At 36.5% G+C, this 19,506-nt stretch overlaps 1 protein-coding gene across 2 annotated transcripts in view; it reads right to left on the minus strand.

Moving 5' to 3' along the window:
* Positions 1–19,506, minus strand: part of LOC113038291 (calcium/calmodulin-dependent protein kinase type II subunit alpha) — a 39,795-nt gene that overhangs the window by 16,827 nt on the left and 3,462 nt on the right. For both annotated transcript variants that reach the window (XM_026195604.1, XM_026195603.1), the window contains exons 3-7: positions 10,621–10,680; positions 8,942–8,996; positions 7,189–7,254; positions 6,763–6,835; positions 2,949–3,051 (exon numbers count right to left, since the gene is read on the minus strand). In XM_026195604.1, coding sequence (XP_026051389.1) covers positions 2,949–3,051; positions 6,763–6,835; positions 7,189–7,254; positions 8,942–8,996; positions 10,621–10,680 — 357 coding nt within the window. The remainder of the gene's footprint in view (positions 1–2,948; positions 3,052–6,762; positions 6,836–7,188; positions 7,255–8,941; positions 8,997–10,620; positions 10,681–19,506) is intronic.

Genomic DNA, 19,506 nt, shown 5'->3' on the forward strand with positions numbered 1-19,506 from the left:
TTGTGCGCCCATGGGGGTGCTGGTCTAAAAAAGAGGTGTGTTCAGGTGCATTGCTATTTTAAAGAGCTGAAAATAAACTGCGCCATAGACCAACTCAAACCTGGTCTAAAGTCTAAATTCATTGGCGCAACATTTTTTTGTTATTTAATGAGCGCTTTGGTAGAAAATGCACCTCTGGGCGGGTCCATAGTGTGTGTTGACTTTGCTTATTGCTCACAGGGATGCATTACACAGGTATGCCAAATATTAAAAACAAAAAGATTACAGTGTAAAAGAATATTATTGTGTAGGCTACATAACTATAAAAATGTAATGATGGATAGTCATAGCATGTATTAGAATTAGGCTACCTATCTGCAATTCAGCCTATTACTACTTATAATGATGAATGAAATTGGGGAATTAATTGAACAATAATGCCAACACACGCACATATATATTAACTGACTCATCGCGCAGAGCTTTGGTGGATTCCTTAAGAAGCGAGCAGCTTTTCCGCCAACAAATTCCACTGGCTGACAAAGGCTGGTATATGGTGCGAGCACATCTCACTCTTTAAGGGAATGGGAGATGACACTCTGATTGGTTTATTGAACGTTACACCCATTACTCAATAAGAGAATAGGGACAACCCATTCCAAAAATGCGCCCCGGCGCACGGACTGTTTTCCACTTTACACTTTGCGTTTAGATCATTAAAATAGGGCCCTAGGTGTGTAGACATGGAGAAACAACCAAGAGAAAGAAAGTTAATGTAAGTGACTTTGAACATGGTATGATTTTTGGTGCCAGACAGGCTGGTCTGGGTATTTCAGAGACTGCTGATCTACTGGGATTTTGACAAATAAACCATTTGTAGAATCTACAGAGAATGCTCTGAAAAACTGAAAATATCCAGTAAGCGTCAGTACTGTGGGCGAAAATGCCTTGTTGATGCCAGAGGTCAGAGGAGAATGGCCAGACTGGTTTGAGCTGATAGAAAGACAACAGTAACTTGTTTCAACCGAGGTATAAAGAAGAGCATCTCTGAACACACAACACATCAAACATTGAAGCAGATGAGCTTCAGCAGCAGAAGACCACACCGGGTGCTGCTCCTGTCAGCTAAGAACAGAAAACTCAAGCTACAATTCACATGGGCTCACCAAAACTGCACAATAGAAGACCGAAAAAGACCTGGTTGTCAGGTCTAATGAGCCAGATGGGTCAGAACTGATCATAAACAACATGAAAGCATGGATCCATCTTGCCTTGTATTAACGGTTCAGGCTGCTTGTTATGTAGTATTGTGAGGGATATTTTCTTGCAACAATTTTGGCTGCTTCATACTAGGGATGCACCATCGGTATTAGGCCGATACTGCCCTCCTGTACTCTTACTCGTAAAAATGCCCTGATACCAAAATCCGAAACCACATAGAGTGTGAACAGAACGGTGTCCAGAAAGAGAAAAACTGACTACTGAACAACAGAGAGTAGAATGAAGTTATTAGAGATTAAGGATGTCTATGAAGTACATGTAAGTAAGTAAGTAATTAATTAAACGTGAAGCATACACGATTACAGAAAAAGTGAAACTAGCAGACTGTGTGAAATGCGGTGTGTGAATGTGTGAGCACTGCACATGTTTGCTCTAAAATTATGGTCCGCGTACAGTGCTCGCAAATTAGATCACCAAAATAGTATAATGTTAAAATAAGGAGTGGTTCCCTGCATTACAGTATTGAGCTGCTGCAATGCTGCAATGCGCCATTTAAATGAACAGTGAAAGTAACAAAAGCTTATACAATACTTTTTAACAGGTATAATTAAATGTGGAAATAACTGAGGGAAATATCGGTTTGCTAACTGAAGCCAACTAACATGATTGTTGTTGCTAAAATAAAAAATACAAATAAAAAAGACAAATGATGTGAAAAATACTTGTATCAGTATCGGCCTATCAACAAGGAAACCTCCTTTTTTTATTAAAAAAACCTCCCTGTCCCTGAATTATGTAATGTAATGCTTCACTTTCAGGCAAATGTTTCTGAGCCACATAAAATTAGGGGTCTTGTTGTGCACAGAGGTGGGTAGAGTAATCAAATACTGGACTTAAATGAAAGTACAGCGACTTATTAGAAATAATTACTCAAGTAGAAGAAAAAAACATGATGATAGTAATTACTTGAGTAACAGTAAAAAGTATAGAATGCAGACTACTTGACTAGTTCTGTAGATCTGATTCGGAACATGCGATGTCAGTTAAGGATACATTACATAAGGGATGCTTTGTCTCCATTATGTGTGAAAGAGTGTGAGGCGTGTTAAAATCCACTCAAATCTGAAGAACATGGTGGTAAGGTGCAATGATTTGCACATCTAAACATGCATCCAGAGGGGCAGAGCTCAAGTTCACATACCACCAGCTAATGACGCAGCACTGAAGTGACTCATATGAACGAGAACATAAATTCATATTGTTTTGTGTGTGTGTGTTTGTGTGTGTGTAAAACACATAAAGATTAAAATAAGAACCAAAACAGGTGCAGCTATTAAAAATCATTTAAAAGTGAAAACAATGGCACTGCATTTCATATTCTTAATACGGTAAAACTTTAGGAACCAGTTCTCACTATTAACTATTTGCTTATTAGCATGCATATTACTAGCATATTGGCTGATTGTTAGTACTTATAAAGCACATATTAATGCCTTATTCTGCATGAGCATATTTTATATACCTTAATTAAATCCCATACCTAACTTAACAACTATTAATAAGCAGCAAATTAGGAGTCTACTGAGGCAAAAGTCATAGTTAATAGCTAGTTAAAATTGAGAACTGGTCCCTAAATTTAAGTGTGACCGTTAACATTATATAAATACATCTTTGGAGTTTTAATCTATCTTTTGTGCAATTACAGTATATATGAATGCTGATTGGTGGTATAATAAATAGGTCTTTACCAAACCAAGCCTGTTGTTCTCCTTCAACCTCAATGGCAAGCCCGAAGTCTGCTAACTTCACAGCTGCACCTTTGGATTTGGAAGCCAGAAGCAGGTTCTCTGGCTAAGAAACATGGAAACAAATGCAACAAAAAGGGAAAAAGATTAATTGATAAAGTGCAAATAAACATGTAGTTGTTTTGTCCTCCAACATATAAGAACATACAAATATTGGAGTGGTGTTTTAAGTTATTTGTTAAAAAGCCAAATCAAATGTACATTTTGAAATCATTTGTAGTCATCTAGTGCAAACTAGTAGAACATATTTTAAACATTATACAATGTCCAGAACATATGCAAACAGTACTGCACATTTTATTATTTAGCTTGGATTAAACAAATCAATTTTGCTTGGTTGGAACAGCAGCTACGCTAATTATGTCTCTGTTTGTTTCCCTGTGTTTGCCACGGGACTAGGATTTACAAAAGCTTCAGTGTGGATCTAGAACACCTGAAAAGAGATGATGCCCATGCCAACCCCTCAGAGGACCTCAGATGATATCAATCCTGTAGCAACATACAGAACTACCAAATTTTGCAGTAAGTTTGATTGCAACATATAATAATTGCTCTTAATAGTGTTCATTGTCTGTTTGATTACGTCTTTAATTGATTTTCCATACATATCTGCTGAACAACATCTGCCATGTGTACATTAACTGACAGTCACCACTGATAAGCTATACTAAATATATTATAGAAACTAAATTTTCTGTAAAGCTGCTTTGCAACGATTTGTATTATCAAAAGTGCTAAACATATAAAATTGAATTCAATTCAGTTCAATTAGAAGTATGGTAGTGCCATGCCTTTATATTCTCTTGGGGTTAATTCTGTCTTATTAGATATTAGTAGATGCAGCTTTTTTGATACTATTAATTATGTTTCTAGTAATAGGCAGTGTATTGGCATTCAGAGCTTGGTCGTAAGTGTTTCCCCTATTATTTACAGCATAGAACATTTTCACTTTGAATTAAGAATGGCTTATCATCACCTGTTTACATCAGATGTGGGGTGCCCCAAGGCTCGGTCTTAGGAACTATTGTATTCTCTTATATATGTTTCATTTCAGACAATTAAAAAATTAATTACTTTTTGTTATATTGTGAAATACACCTATTAGGCAGTTTATTCAGTTATCCCATTATGTTACCATAGCTTTCAGCCATAAACAGATGTCATCAAGTGGTTCTCAACCTTCCTTGAGTGTTTCAACCCTTACCACAACACTCTCCGGTTGGTGGGTCGGCAGTGGTGCTCATGGCTTCCAGCTTTCCTCCTCTCTCTTGTTCCATATTCAGCATCAAGCTCGCTCACCCTCCTCTGTAATCCTAAGAGCTGCATGTTTCTTGTTCTTTTCGTCCATGCCTAAAGCTGACATCAGCCTCTTTACTGATTTGACAGGGAAGCCTCTACACCCTTTTTACACTTGAAACAGCAATGCATGCCATCCTTTTGCTTTACACTTCTGAATTAAAGGCTGATACTTTAAGGCCTTCCTCTCATGAGCCTCTTCACAACCCTCCTCCCACAGCACAGTCATCTTCATTAGAATTATTATATGATCTTTGGCTGACCAAAAAACTATATCTGAGCGAAGAGCTTTGTTAACCACTTCTGGGAACTGCAGATTCCTTCCAGCATCAGCTCTCATCTCCCAAGAGCCCATGGCCTGCATCAAGAATGGTTTTGCTAATGCCCTAGTTGTAAAGGGCCTGGCTCCCTCCTTGATGAATGTGATGGTTTCCTTGCCTGTGCCACCTGGCCTCTTCTTGCACTTCTCTTGCACTCTCTGGGATGCTTGTTCCACTGCTCTGGACATATGCCTCTGCTTCTCTTGTGCTCGGATTTCTGCCTGAACCATACCTCACCTGCTTGTAGTACTATCATTCCCAAACTGTTGGAAATGTGTTGACCCAAGGCCTTTACGTGTGCATGTGTTGCCAATGATGTCGCGCAACTTCAGTGAGCTTTGTGCCTGTTCAATGGCTGCATTGGCTGCCCATTTACAGCCTGATATTGTTGGGATGCCTGCTTGCTTTACCGGTGCATCTTAAGAATCTCTCAGACTCATTGTGACTCTGCATTTTGCCACCTACAACTCCTCTACAACAGATCACAGAGGGAGTTTCAGCTGCCCTGATTGAATGTACAGTAGAGGCCCATTGAAGAAAAGCTTGGGGGAATCCCCAACCACCTCCGCAGGTGCTTGTTAATTTTCCTCTCCGTGCCTTCCACAACTGTTATAGGGAACTCATAGACTTTAATGAGCCAAATAAGTGTGGGCAGAATGCCATGCTGGTACAGACAGGATTTAAATTTCCCAGGGAGTCTGGACCTATCGATCTTCTTCAACCACTCCTCTGTTTGCTTCACAGCGTCTGCAACATTGGCACCATCTTTCAGTGATGCATTGAACAACTTCCTAAGCATTTTATAGGGCTGTCCTCAGTGGATGGAATGACCTGGCATTGAACTTGGAGGCCAAGCTTACTTGTGACTCTGCCCTTCCTGATGACCAGCCTTCTGGACTTCCTGGCCTTAAATAACAACCTCGCCCAAGTGGCTATATCATCAAGGGTCAATCTCACTTGAACATGTGTCGCAGTGCAGTGGTTATTGTAAGATCATCCATAAATCCCTGCAGCACTGGCTGAACAATACTTGACTCCAGAACGGGTCACGGGTTTTGCCTTCTGCTGCTATTATTAGAAGATTCATACCCATGATAAAGAGGGCAGGGGAGATGGTACATCCCATTGGGATTCCCTTCTGGAGATCCTGCCAGTTGGTTGTTCACTTGGCTGACGTAAACCTCAGTTTAATCCCCCTAGACAGCTAATGATCAGTTCTTGAATAGCAGCTGTGATAATGTGATAATGGTCAAGTCTGAATTTGATGAGGTCGTGCAGAATCGATCTGTGTTCACTAAATCCAACCAGACCACTGTTAAATTGCCTTTCTTCTGTTTGGACTCTGGTTGATCATTGATGTGTTTCCCAGACAGTCTGAAAAGCCTGGGATACCACCTTTCTGAATGGAAATACTGATGAAATTGTTCTGCATCATGTAGGTGGTCAGCCTTTTAGCAAGCACTGAGATCCCTTTTTTTCACTGATGCTAAATGTTAGTTAGCTAATAACTTTCATCTGTTTTGAGTCTATGCAGTGGTAATAAGCACTCCAATGTTAAAAATATGGATGTCATTTTTGATTTGGGTTTTTATTTTTTTCTTCCCATTTTCAAATGTCCCAAAGCTGAAATCTGTCCTCGCTGTTAATGACTTGGATGCTTTCATGTCATCCTATCTGAACTACTGAAATGCTCTGTACTTGAGCAGCATATGAGAAATGTTTCTGTGAGGCTGTTAAAACCACAAAACCACCTGTGCTGACCTTTTTTACACTTACAGATACAGATAACCTCTTGTGTTTTTGAAAACACTTTATAAATAAAGGTTAATTTGACTATAGAGAACATGCAGGTGATTTACTGTACGAGCAATCGAGAATCCATTTGCTCTTTTTTTTTAATGTCACTGTTCAGAGACTGAACACTTCAATAATATTGTACTGCATGGTATTAAATATAAGAAAACAGTTTTTTTTTAACAACTGCATAATATATCACTTGCATAAAATGTTTTTCATGATAAGTTTATGGTGTAATTATAACTGAGAGTTTGAGATTGTTCTGAAGCAAGTGTTCTGTCTGGGTGCCACAAAGAGATGAGAGTGCTAATGACAGAGGTTTAACATGAATTATAATGAAATACCTTTAAGTCTCTGTGCACAACACCCGTCTGATGGCAATGAAGTACCGCCTCCAAAATCTGCTGGATGCAATGGCTTCAGAGAGAGAGAGAGAGAGAGAGAGAGAGAGAGAGGTTTTAATCAAAAGCAGTACATTGGAATATACTGGACACACAATACATGACCATGTGATGTATATATATTGTGATATGTCAATTGTACACAGTCAATTTAATTTTTTTTTGCTTGTTGTGGAATAATAAAAAGATATATTCTGCATCACTAAATTAATGTTATGTAGTCTGATTAAAATTAAAATGACAGTTTTGGCTAGTTTTGTGAGATACCTGGCTCTTGTCAAGCCAAGGATACTTAACTTTTATTGTCCATTACTCGTGTAATGCTTTTATACATAAAGTCCATTTGTGTTGTGCTGATAGCCCACCCACCTGGCATCTGCTTCGCTGTAATATTCCCTGGCAACGATGTCTTCAAACAGCTCACCACCCGTTACTCTGAACCACACGAATGAGCAAGAATGAGCAAGTAATGCCACTAGTTAAAGTATCATTTAACTTCAGACAGTTGTTTTATGGGTGTTTATTCAAATGTAGGTACTTCTGGCTCTGTGAACTTTTCCCTTTTGAAAAGTTGGCTTAATTTGTCTCCTAACAATTTCCCAGCAGTGTATACCAGGGCTGTTTTCTGTGAGGAGGCAGTGCCTCCCCAAAACTTTGAAAGAGAAACAACTGCACAGTACAGTAATAAATAAATCATTTAATGTAGCAATAATTGGACCAAGCACACCAGAGGATAAAATGAGGAAAAAGATTGCATATAAGTAATTTTGACATATAGTATATAATTTTAATAGTAACAAAGGCTGCATTTCTTTGATAAAAAGAATTGTGCAAATTGTCTATTGTGTTATATAAAAAGAATGGTTTTCTATTTTAGTATACTTTAAAATTGTATTTATTCTTGTGATGCAAAGCTGAATTTTCAGCTTCATTGCCCCAGTCTTCAGTGTCACATGATCCTTCAAAAATCACTGTATGTTGATTTATCATCAACGTCAGAAACTGTATTGCTGCTTATTTTTTGGAACCTGTGATTCTGTTTTTTTTCAGATTCTATTAATGAATAAAAAGTAAGAATTTATTCAAAATATGATTATTTTCTAATGATATACACAGCTGTTTGAGTTTAAGGTCAGTATTTTTAAACATTTTTTTTAAGGATTGATAGAAAAGTGATATTAAATCCTTATATTGCTAGGAAAGATTTCACTGGAGTAATGGCTAACGAAGATTTAAGTTTTGTATCACAGAAATAAAGTATATTTTAAAATGTTTTCAAATAGAAATTTTTTTATTTTAAATTGTAATACTATTTCACAATATTACTGTTTTTTTCTTCTGTATTTTTGGTCAAATAATGCACTTTTGATGAGATAAAGAGACCTCACAAAAAAAAAAAAAAAAAAAAAAAAAAAACATTACAAATCTTAAATATTATTGGTCCAAAATTACATACAATAATTATTGCTACTTTTGACTATAAGTGACATTTTCACTAAAATCATTACATTTCTTAATGCATTAATGTGTTATTGTATTTTTTAAACCCATACAATGAAAGTAAACAGTTCAATGATGCCCTAAACCACAGTAACTTTAATGTGATTGTGATTAAAATTTTATTTGACTGTTTCCTTGTTAATTCATATTTATATTACTCAGTACTTACATGCAATTAAACTGTAACAAGGATGCATTAAAATAAAATAAAAAATAAAATAAAAGCTGAAATCTGTTACTTCTGAATAAAATCCCTGAGAGACTGAAATGCTTTAAGTTGAAGAAACACCCTTATACTTCTTTTTTTAACCTCAAGCAATTTTAAGAAGACAATGGTTTTATGAAGGTGTCATCCGGTACAGTAGGTACTATAATTATTTCAATATGAAGAAAGATATCTATTGTCTCCCCCTGCGCTATAGCAAAAAATGAGCCTTTATTACCATTTCCCCCACAAAACCTTACATTAGCAGAGGAACGGTTTTTCTCCGTTTCTGAAAACAAATCATGTTTTTCACTCTCTTGGGTCTTTGTTAACCTACAGCAGCATTTGAGTTTATGTTTTGTACTTTATTATAGTATAAAATCCTTTTATCTGGGATGTTTGGTCAGAGAAACTTACAAGTCAAAGATGAGGTAATGGTGACCTTCCTCTGAGATGCTGTCATGCAGACGCACTGGTGAAGGATTGCCGGTTGTGGTTAGGATGGAGAATAAAAAAAGAGAGATAACATGATTACAAAGTCATTTTTGTTTCATTACTGTTTTCTTACATATACTGTACCATGCACTGCCTTGCAAGTCTTCAGACTTTAAATATTTCTGGAAATGTTTGTGCCGACAGATTTGCTACAGACATTTCAAAATAGAGCTTTAAGCTTGAAGTCATTTGGCTGATTCTCAACAGGCTTTTGGCACAAATTTAGCAAAATAAAATGTATTAATTGAATCTAATTTAATATGTATGGAAGCCCATTTCCACAGCTAAATTAAAAAAAAAGGTAAATCGGACTTTTTATCTCACAATTAGTTTTTCTTTGCATCTGTGAGATATAAACCTGCAATTGTTAAAAAAGGGAAAAAAGACCTGATTTTCTTTTTTTTTTAAATCAGACTTTTATTCTGACTTTATAATTTGTAATTGCAATTTTATATCATGCAATTCACAATTCTGAGTTTATATCTCACTATTCTGATTTCTTTTCTCATGCAATATCATGTTTATATCATGCAATTCTGAGAAAAAAAAAGCCAGAATTGCAATATATAACCTCACAATTGTGAAAAAAGACGTCTGAATGGTAAGATATGAACAAGTCAGAAGTACCTTTATTTTTATAAATTATTTTCATGTTGGGGAAATGGGCTTCAGTAGATATGGGCTGAAACAGTGAATGTTTTTTAAGAGTCTGAGGGGTTCCCCACATCCAGCATGGCTGCTACATCCATTGCATCCATACAGACATACACTGTAAATGGATCAGAGTGATTTCTTCAGATAACACTGTTCAGATCATAGGGAACAGATTTCACTCAAGTCAGCAAGTAGCCATTATTACCATGGCAACTGCATAGCTACGCTCTAGCAACCATTCAGAGCAGACTAGCAACCGCATAACAACATGACCCAGTCATATCTCTGCAACTGAACATCAAAGAGACATGGGGCTGGTTTCGTTTAACGTAAAGCAATTGTGCCTGAGACTCAAACAAATGTGACATCGATGAAGAAAGTACTGTCACAGCAGGCATTACGAGCAATTTATCTTTTTATTATTCTCTCATAGTTTAGAAGTTGTTACTACATCGGCCTGTGAGGTCATTAACAAGCGTCCTATATTATTGAACCAGGAAACAGCAGTGACTAGTTGTTAGTTTCTTCAGCAATGCATCTATCATCACCGCTGGTGTGTGTGTGTATCACCTCAATAACCAGATAATGAGCACACTAAACAGTAGACCTACATTAAAACTTGCTCTTGCCGGGAAGGTACATTTGGGGCTTGTGAAATGAACCAGAAAAATGGCTAAAAGTAAGGTCTAAAATAATAAGGCTAATCACAATTGCAGCTTCACTCTAAAAAATGCTGGGTTGTTTCAACCCAACTTTGGCTCAAATATAGACTTACCCAAAGGTTTTTAATAATTTTTTTTACCCAAAGTTGGAATAAAACAACCCAGCATTTTAGAGTGTGTATTTATAGTTAGCTTTATATAAAAAATAAGTTCACTTCATTTAGATAGCTAAGTAAACATTTGTGTGTGTGTGTGTGTGTGTGTGTGTGTGTGCGGTGAACTTACCAATATTGGAGTGCTTCAGCAGTCTGCAGATCCTAGCCTCCCTGTCCAGCTTCTGGTGATCTAGAATATATAATAACAGATTATTCACATATTTTTTTGAATGTTTTCAACATTTTTGAAAGTTGAAAAGTTCAATTTTCCCGGCTATGGCCATTACCAATGTCAAGAGATAAAAAAAATGCTTGATGATTTAGCAGATGACACTTGAGATGTCCATTTTGTAATGATCTCAGCTTAAATGATTGTCCAAAATCACCAAGTGCAGTAATTATTTGAATAATTTCACTGGGTGACACCACTTCAACATAGGCTACTTCAAAAGCCAAAAATCAAAGCCACTTGCATTAAAAGTGCACTTCCATAATATACTTAAAGTGCATTATTTCCGTGAACTAATTTTGTACTTAATATACGCTTTCAGAAATAGGGGTACAGTAGGAGCCATTTCTGTTCCCCAATCTACACTAACATATCCCATAGGGCTTTTTTATTGGACCTCAAGGTACATGTATGTTCCCAAGCAATGCCAAGGGTACAAAAGCTGTACCCCGGTACAGCCCCAGTGACAAGCCATTGTACCCCTAAAGGTACAATTGTGTACTTTATTTTCTGAGAGTGTACTAAAAATGATTTTTAGGACTCCGTACGATAAACTTAAGATCAACTAAGTGTACTCAACTGTGCTATTTTAGGACATTTTAAAATGTACTACAATCCAGTTACAAGTCTTTACTTCTTTGGTTACATATTATTATGATTAGCTTGTTACAGTGTAATTATGCATTTAAGTACTGAGTAATATTAATTAACTATATGTATACTTATATGGTTAGGGTTAGGGTCACTTGCATGTAATTATGCATAATTATAATAGTAAGTATGTGTTACAAATACGCCTTAAAATAAAGTGTTAGCTCTTTTTTAAAATCTGATTAGGTAATCAAGATTACATGTATCAAGCCCAGCTCAGGTGAGAAAAAGTAATGCAAAAGTAACGTAATGGATTACTTTCCATAAAAAGTAACTAAGTAACACAATCACTTACTTTTTGTGGGGTAACGCAATATTGTAATGTGCTACTTTTAAAAGTTACTTTCCCCAACAGATTTTAAATATTTGTAATATAGGCCAACAGCAGCTTCTCAGCATAAACCCAACATTTGGAAACCACCCATAAAGATAACAGTGGATTCCTGTGAAATTAACTGTGCTTTTCACAAATTGATACACATTATAATTCCTTCAAGATGTTTTACCTGTGCAGAAATGTATGCTAAAGGTAAATATTCTCAGCATTAAGCAAGATAAAAGGAGGAACCTAGAAAAACCTGCACAATCTCAAGAAAGGGTGGAATCAATTAAAGCTATATGCAGTATAATAAGGCCCCAGGGTCAGATGGTTTCTGTGTCAAGTTCTACAAAACGTTCTCCTCACAACTGACCTCACTGCTTATTAGCATGTTTAATTATTTTTATGAACGATCAGGATTACAATCAAGCCTCACAGATGCCCCCATTACAGTTTTCCTAAAGCCAGGCAAAGATGAACTAGATTGTAGCTCCTAAAACCTAAATGTATCAATTAAATGTAAAAATATATATATTATATAGATATAAATCACAATATTTAATAGAATTTTATTTTGATTTGGTCCAAATTTTAATCACTGGACATGGCCACTATATCTTTCCACATCTGCAGCCACAAATAAAACATGTTCAAAGTATTTCCTTTGGTCCGGGGCGACACATGGATGATGTCCCAGAGTCCCTTTGCTATTCATTGTAGCCATAGAGCTTCTTTACTCAGAATGTCAAAGTCTATTTAAGGGAATAAACAGTATGCATGTGGCGCACAATCTTCTTCATGCCTTTTATACTATTTCCCTGATCCATCATCTTCCGTCTGAAGTTGTAAAAATAATGAGCATCTTTTTAGGCTGTAAACTTAACCTTTCAAAAAGCATATGTTTCTCATTATGATCTATGTGCTTGCTTGTTTACAGCTTGGAGACAGGTTACATAACCTGTCTAAAGTTATGCATTTTTTTCTTGAAAGTATGTGTTGAGGAGGTAATGTTGCTTTATTACAAATCTATCTATCTATCTATCTATCTATCTATCTATCTATCTATCTATCTATCTATCTATCTATCTATCTATCTATCTATCTATCTATCTATCTATCTATATTAAGCCTATATAGCATTAAAATGAGCTGCAATATAAAATCAGTTGTTCAAAATTAATGTATGACCTCTAAGTAACAGCTATGTACTAACAAGGGCCAAATGGTAACTCAGTATTGTAATGCATTACTCTTAAAGTAACGTTCCCCAATGCTGTCATTAATATAGTGCTAGTACAGGAATGTGCCAAATGCCAGAAGCAGCATCAGAACAGTGCTTTTCTTATATTTTCTCTGTGGTGGGAAGGACTTACTGTAATATTTTATTTAACTTGAAATCTGCAGTGTGTTGGCTGTGGTATCACTGGTGTGTGCCAGCCTGTAGGGAGTCTGTGCTGCGCATATGGCTGTGCGTTCTCCTTTAACTGGCTCTGTTTTAAGAGCTCTGTGCTCACCAAATTGCATTTAACAAGCTCCATTGTGGATGCTGTGTCTCAGCTTAATAAGTTGTTCCCTCTTTGTACACCAGATGACATAAACTGCGAAAGTGTACAAACGTCCTTTGTATGTTGTGCTCACTTGAATTTGGCCAAGCAATCTAAATGACATCAATATAAAATTCTACAGCCCATTGTTTATCGACACTTTCTCTCCCATTGGCAGACTATTTGTGAAGGCTCGTTGGAACGATGGTTTCAGAAAGCACTGAATCATTGTATGTAGGTAATAACAAAACATAATTGGCTAACACTTTTGGGAAACACATCCCTGAATCATCTGGGTGAATATGAGATCGGATATTAACCCTGGACCAGGAGAACTTCCCTGGCACTGACAGAATTTTCCGGCAATCCGTGTTTCCACTGTTATACTGTAGGGGGCACTATCACACATCTTCTGAAATAGTAAAGAATCTCTGGATCCAAAAACAAGCAAAGAAGACAGAAACAAGAGATAAAAGCATTGATTGTGCATATGTCAGCTACCGTGAAGATCAAACATTAAATAACATTAATCAAAACGGCCTAACATTACAGAATAAAACATTGATCCAGGAAGTAGTATAGGATTGTGAAGCTTTGGGAGTGTTGATGGAATCGATCTACTCTGTATATGTTTTGATCATCATCCTGAATCTGATCTGGATGTGGTCATTGAAAAAAAAAATTTGAACAATGATTTTATTTTATTTATTTTTTTAAACAAAACTTACCCACATTAAAATTTTGTTAAAAAAAAAGAGAAAAATAGAATGCATAAAGCAAGAATAAAAGGGTTTGTTTTGTTTAAAAGCAGAGGCTCTGTTATCATGTGTTTAGATATTTTTATGATAAAATATTCTGGGGTCTGTGAAAGATTTGCATAAATGTTCAAAAATGCTGGCAGGGAAATAAGTGTAAGTTAATAAGGAGTTAAACAAGAAGTTAATATGCAGGCAGTATGATATACTATAATACGATAGAAGTCCACTTGTTCTTTTAATTCGAAATACAAAAAAGACAGAACACATAAAAATGTATTAGTTTGACGTGTGCATGCAAGTTAATCAAATGTTTGAATCTGCTGAATGTGGTTTTAAACATGTCAGTTGAGTTTAATCTTCGATTTAATAATACCAACTTTTTGGAAGACTATTCTGAAATCTCTACTTTGAAAACAAACTTTGATTTGGGTGGGCTAGTTAAGGTCATTTCCTCTCATTTTGATGCACTCTGAGAGCGATGAAATCCCAGCTTTCAGTCGGCCCACTCATTTGGATGATGCACAAATGAAAAACTCTCCGGAGGATTCAATCTAGCTATCCTTTTGAGTCGGTGTGTTCGTCGAGCGCCTCTGACACAATGTAATGGTTTTCAATGAATAACACTTGATTAAAAGAGAGCAACAAAGTAACTTTTGCATTTACAGAAACTGCAAACTCTCGCCATTATGGAGCGTTATGAGCATATCTATGTTTTCTTAAAGGCATGCACACATTAAAGAAACTTGACTAAAAGAATGTAAGAAAGACTTTTTAGAACATGTTTTTTCTTAAATGCACAGTTAAGTAAAAAGTGACTGGAGCAAGGAAAAATGCCCCCTTTCACTGGACAAAAATATCATCTTTTCTGTCCTGTTGTTGAAAGTAGAGTAAGTGTGTAGTATATGTCATAAATATAATGAGGGTATCCGTTTACTGTCAACAACTTGATGTGATATATAATCAGTGCAGACGGTGTCTATTGATAACAACATGATTTTGACATGATGTGACAGTAGACAGAGCGTTATAATAGTTACAATCCATGCCAGCATATACTTTTGACTCAACTCACTCTGTTGCCTATAATAGAGTTTCCACTTTTTAAATAGTTCTCAGTCATCTGAAAATAAAGCAGAAATTTATATATAACCTCTTAACATTATGTGATCAGATAAATGCAACATTTACGTTTTCAATGATCTTTGGTCAGACAGGAAGTTATGTAAACAAATAACAGAATAACCTACGAGGTCAAAGATTAGTTACACCCAACTTCAAGTCAATTTTAGACATGCATCTCACTCTCATTAGAGTACTAGTACACTTTGGGTTAGTATGAGGCTAGAATTAGTTTACCTGTATTTGCCAAGCTACTACAGTGTGTGTTGGAGACACATCAAAATAAAATGTGAGCAGATCACTCTACTGATATTCTAATGGCAGCTAGTTGACATGGAGTGGCAAAGTTACCAAAATAAAGTGTTACTCTTAAGACTTGTTTGCCAAATATTGTACAGTCTCATCTACGGTTTTAAATCCATCCATTATCTGAGCTGCTTGTCCAATGCAGGGTTGTGGGGACGCTGCTATCTTGGGCCAAATGTAAAAACACCCTGAATGGATGATCAGTCCATCACAGGGATAACAAACACACTCACACCTACCCAGGGGCTTCCTGTCTCAGCTGGGATTCAGAAGTCAGCAAAGATATAAAACATTTAAGCACTGGCCAAATTAAAGCAAGGAGTTGTAAAAACATTGCAAATAGGAAGTGGCTCATCTCAGGAAAAACAGCACCCCAGTGATCCATTTTCCATTTGTAGCAACCTCTTCAGAGAATGAAGGGACACCGTCAAATATGCCAGTTGCTTCCAATATTAGACCCCCATTAACCTAGAATTTCATAGTTTGGCTCTGCTAGGGAGACAATTGATGTTCATTGAGAAATGTGAACATCGCTGGCAACCGTCAGACACAGAGCTTGTGGCAACACTCAGTGTTGTTCTCCTTGGACATGCCTGAAGCTGGTTAATATCTACTGTAAGAGGAACAAGATCCTTAGCATTCCTTCCAACTGAATACCTCACAAAAGTAGAAGAACAACTCAAGACCATGATGCAGGGTCCCCGGCAAAATATTAGAGACTGTGTCCAATGTCTATAAATCATTGAGAAGCATCTGAAGCAGAAGAGGAAGCATCTGACATCTGAATCTTATTTGATTGCATACATACTCTCTGTAGATTTCTATATGAGGATTGGGATATATATTAAATAAATTAAAATTAATGGATTTAATGGCAAAAAGACGTACCTATATGTATGAAATCGCAGCAGTTTCTAATTGGAATGAACACTTGAGACAGTAAAAGTCAGACATTGCAAAGTAAGGTTTACTCGGCCAGAGTTTCGATTAAAGAGGTCATGAACTGCCTTTGTTTTTTTATTTTGTACTGTTCTCTGGGGTCCACTTATTATGCTATCACCATTCTTCATAGACACATGCTGCTGTGATTTAGGTGAAAAACATAAATAATGCAATAAATAACAAGCGATCTGTAAGAAGAGACAACGCAAGAGTGACAGCGAAATGAAAACAGTTTCTCAAACTTGTGTTGCAACATTACTGTCGGCACAGCATTGTGTTTTAGTTTCAATCTTTTTGAAAATCCAGAATCAAATTGTACCTTGTTTGTAAACGAATCAACGTTATGTGAACAAAAGACCAGGTTCTTACTGACGTGGCCTGGTTCTTCATTAAAAATAAAGTTAATCCACTCTTTCCTAATGTTGGGATCAGAAGGAAGGCAATGGAACGACTGTTCTTCCCACAGCTTGGCACTGCACAGCATCTTGTATTCAAAGCATCTTCATGGTTTGGTTTCTGCATAGACCTGAGCGTTTGCCTCTCTTGTAAACACTATATGCACGGATCGGTGGGCGGGGCTAAACCAGCAGTGATGTAGAAGGCGGTGCTTATCCACACTATTACATCATAGAGTGGCGCATTCCAAAATCGGTCATTTTGTAAACTGGCTTCAATATAAACTGTTTTTAGACTAACGACAAAGTTTTAAGTTCTGAAACATATAGGGTCGGGTTTCCCAAGAGCTTCGTAAGCTTAAGATGTTCGTAAAAACGATCGTACAACTGATCTTAATATTATGGTTGGTCTGTTTCCCAAAAGCATCGTAACTCAAGTAGCACTTAAAAATCATTGTAGATGCTCTGGAATAATCGTAAAGCCCTAAGTGCATCGTAAGAAGACAGATTTGTGCGGCCACATGAAGGACAATCAGCAGATTACTCCTTTAACTTGCTTTATTGTACACTTTATGACTCGTTTTCTTTTTTTTTAAATTATTTTATTAATGAAATTATTAAAAAGGGCAGAAAAAAAATAGAAATACACATTCAAATGAAATGACTGGGAAAAAAACGAATAAAAGAAGTAGTGTAATGTAGGAAATGCTTCAAAGACGCGGAAAAAAATATGTCTTTGTATTGGACCCAGAAATAACGTCTCTCTGTTTCTCTCTATCTCTCTGTCTCTCTCTCTCTCTTTCTATGCTGTATATAAATAAATCATTTTAAATAAATGTATGCATTTAGCAGACGCTTTTATCCAAAGTGACTTACAGTGCATCCAGGCTAACATTTTTTTACCTAACATAATATATAAGTATATAAAGTATATTAAATATTTTTATGTCAAGTATAATATTGTACACTAATATAATATAATATTGTATTGTATTATAGTTAATATATCCAAGTTGTCTGTCTGGAACGCAACATTAGGTTAATATCAATAAAAAATTGTTTACTACAATTAAGAGCATTTAGAAATTTCAGCACTTGGCAAACGGATAGCGACTCCTAAGTAGCACTTAAAGCACAGCTACGTGTTTTTGCTTTACGTGCATGCATTGTTGAGAAACGCACGTGAAACAATACCGAACGATCGTAAAATTACTCGTAGAAAACGCTCTTAAGCTCTAAGATCAATTGTTATCGGGAAACCCGGCCCAGGATGTTTTTTTATATAGTATAATGACCTCCTAAATGTCAAAAGATCAAGGCAATTTGGGTTTCTCAGTTCATAACCCCTTTAATAACGATTCATTTTTGCAAAATTCCTTGCACAATATTATAACATGCTCTGAGATTTAAAGATAGATAAATTCATTGTTGGCCACTGCAAAACAGTCGAGAATATTTTCTGACTGAGTGCTTTTTGACGTGCATTTAGGATCAACTAAAAAATGATTGGAAGATTTGCAACTTTTGATAGAGATCGAACTTTCTGACACCCTTTCTGACAATATCTTAACAGACAGCTTAAGAAACTTTGATTACAAACTCTGAAGTGAATTTATTTTAAGAAAAAAAGACAGATCGTCTATCAAGCTAAAAGGCTTGTGTGAATTTCCCGCAGTATAAGTGCAGAACCTGCAGGGATGTGTAGATATTCCTGCAAAAATCCAGCACTGAAATTCTAGCCCTGCACCACATTAAAGTCACGCAGTGGCAAAGGCAGCAAAGCATCCACAAAACATCAGTGAACCACCTCCATGTTTGACTGCAGGGAAGGTGTTCTTTTGTTAGAAGGCTTCATTTTGTTTTCTATAAATATAGAGATGGGATGGTTTACCCATCTGCCCTCAGGACATTCTTTCATAAGTATGTTCTGGCAAATTGCAGTCGGGCTTTCTTATATCAGTCGGCGGGGTCCTGGTGGATTTCTTTTTCCAAATAACTCCCTTTCTTTGAGTTTTGGACAGATGATGCAAGTTGCTGGGTGAGTGCGCTGATGCGAGAAACTGGGTCATCTTCAATCTGGTGGAAGCTGACAGATGCTGGTGCTTCCTCCACCATTCGAATAGTCCCTCACTGAGATCTTCTCTCACGTCTGTGCTGTTGGCTACAATGCCATGAGCCCTAAACATCTTGCTAACATGAAGTATGGTGGAAAGAGGAATACCGAGATCTCTGGAGCTGCACGTGTAGCTTTGAGCTTGTCCGTGGTTGGTTTAATCTTGTGCATGACCTTAGATAGTTCTCTGGTTTTCTTTCTTTTGTTCGTGCTCATTGCGGTACACAGTAACACAAACAGAAGAATGACTCATTTTCTCTATTCAGACTGGTTGAATGCATGATTATTATACTGCACACACTTTCATCTTGCCACAAGAAAGTTCAGTTGCAAAGTAAAAAAAAGGAATCTAATTATTTTTAACTACCTCTAGAAGATGTCAGTAATATTGACCAGGCTACTTTAGGATTTTTCTGTGGAATTTGCTCTTTTTTTTGTTTTCTTTTGTTCAACTGCACACTTTTTTTTTTCAGCTGCACACTTACATATATGGATAACAAATGTTTTCATTTCAACAGTTTTTTTGGAAGAAATTGTGCAACGATGCCAGCATTTTTGGCTGTGTACTGAACAGAAAAAAAAGAAGAATGGTTTGTCATTTCGTCTGGAAATCTCACATTATCTTCTAACCAAACGTTAC

This window comes from Carassius auratus, chromosome 21 (assembly GCF_003368295.1).
Source record: "Carassius auratus strain Wakin chromosome 21, ASM336829v1, whole genome shotgun sequence".
In the NCBI taxonomy this organism is placed as follows: Eukaryota; Metazoa; Chordata; class Actinopteri; order Cypriniformes; family Cyprinidae; genus Carassius; species Carassius auratus.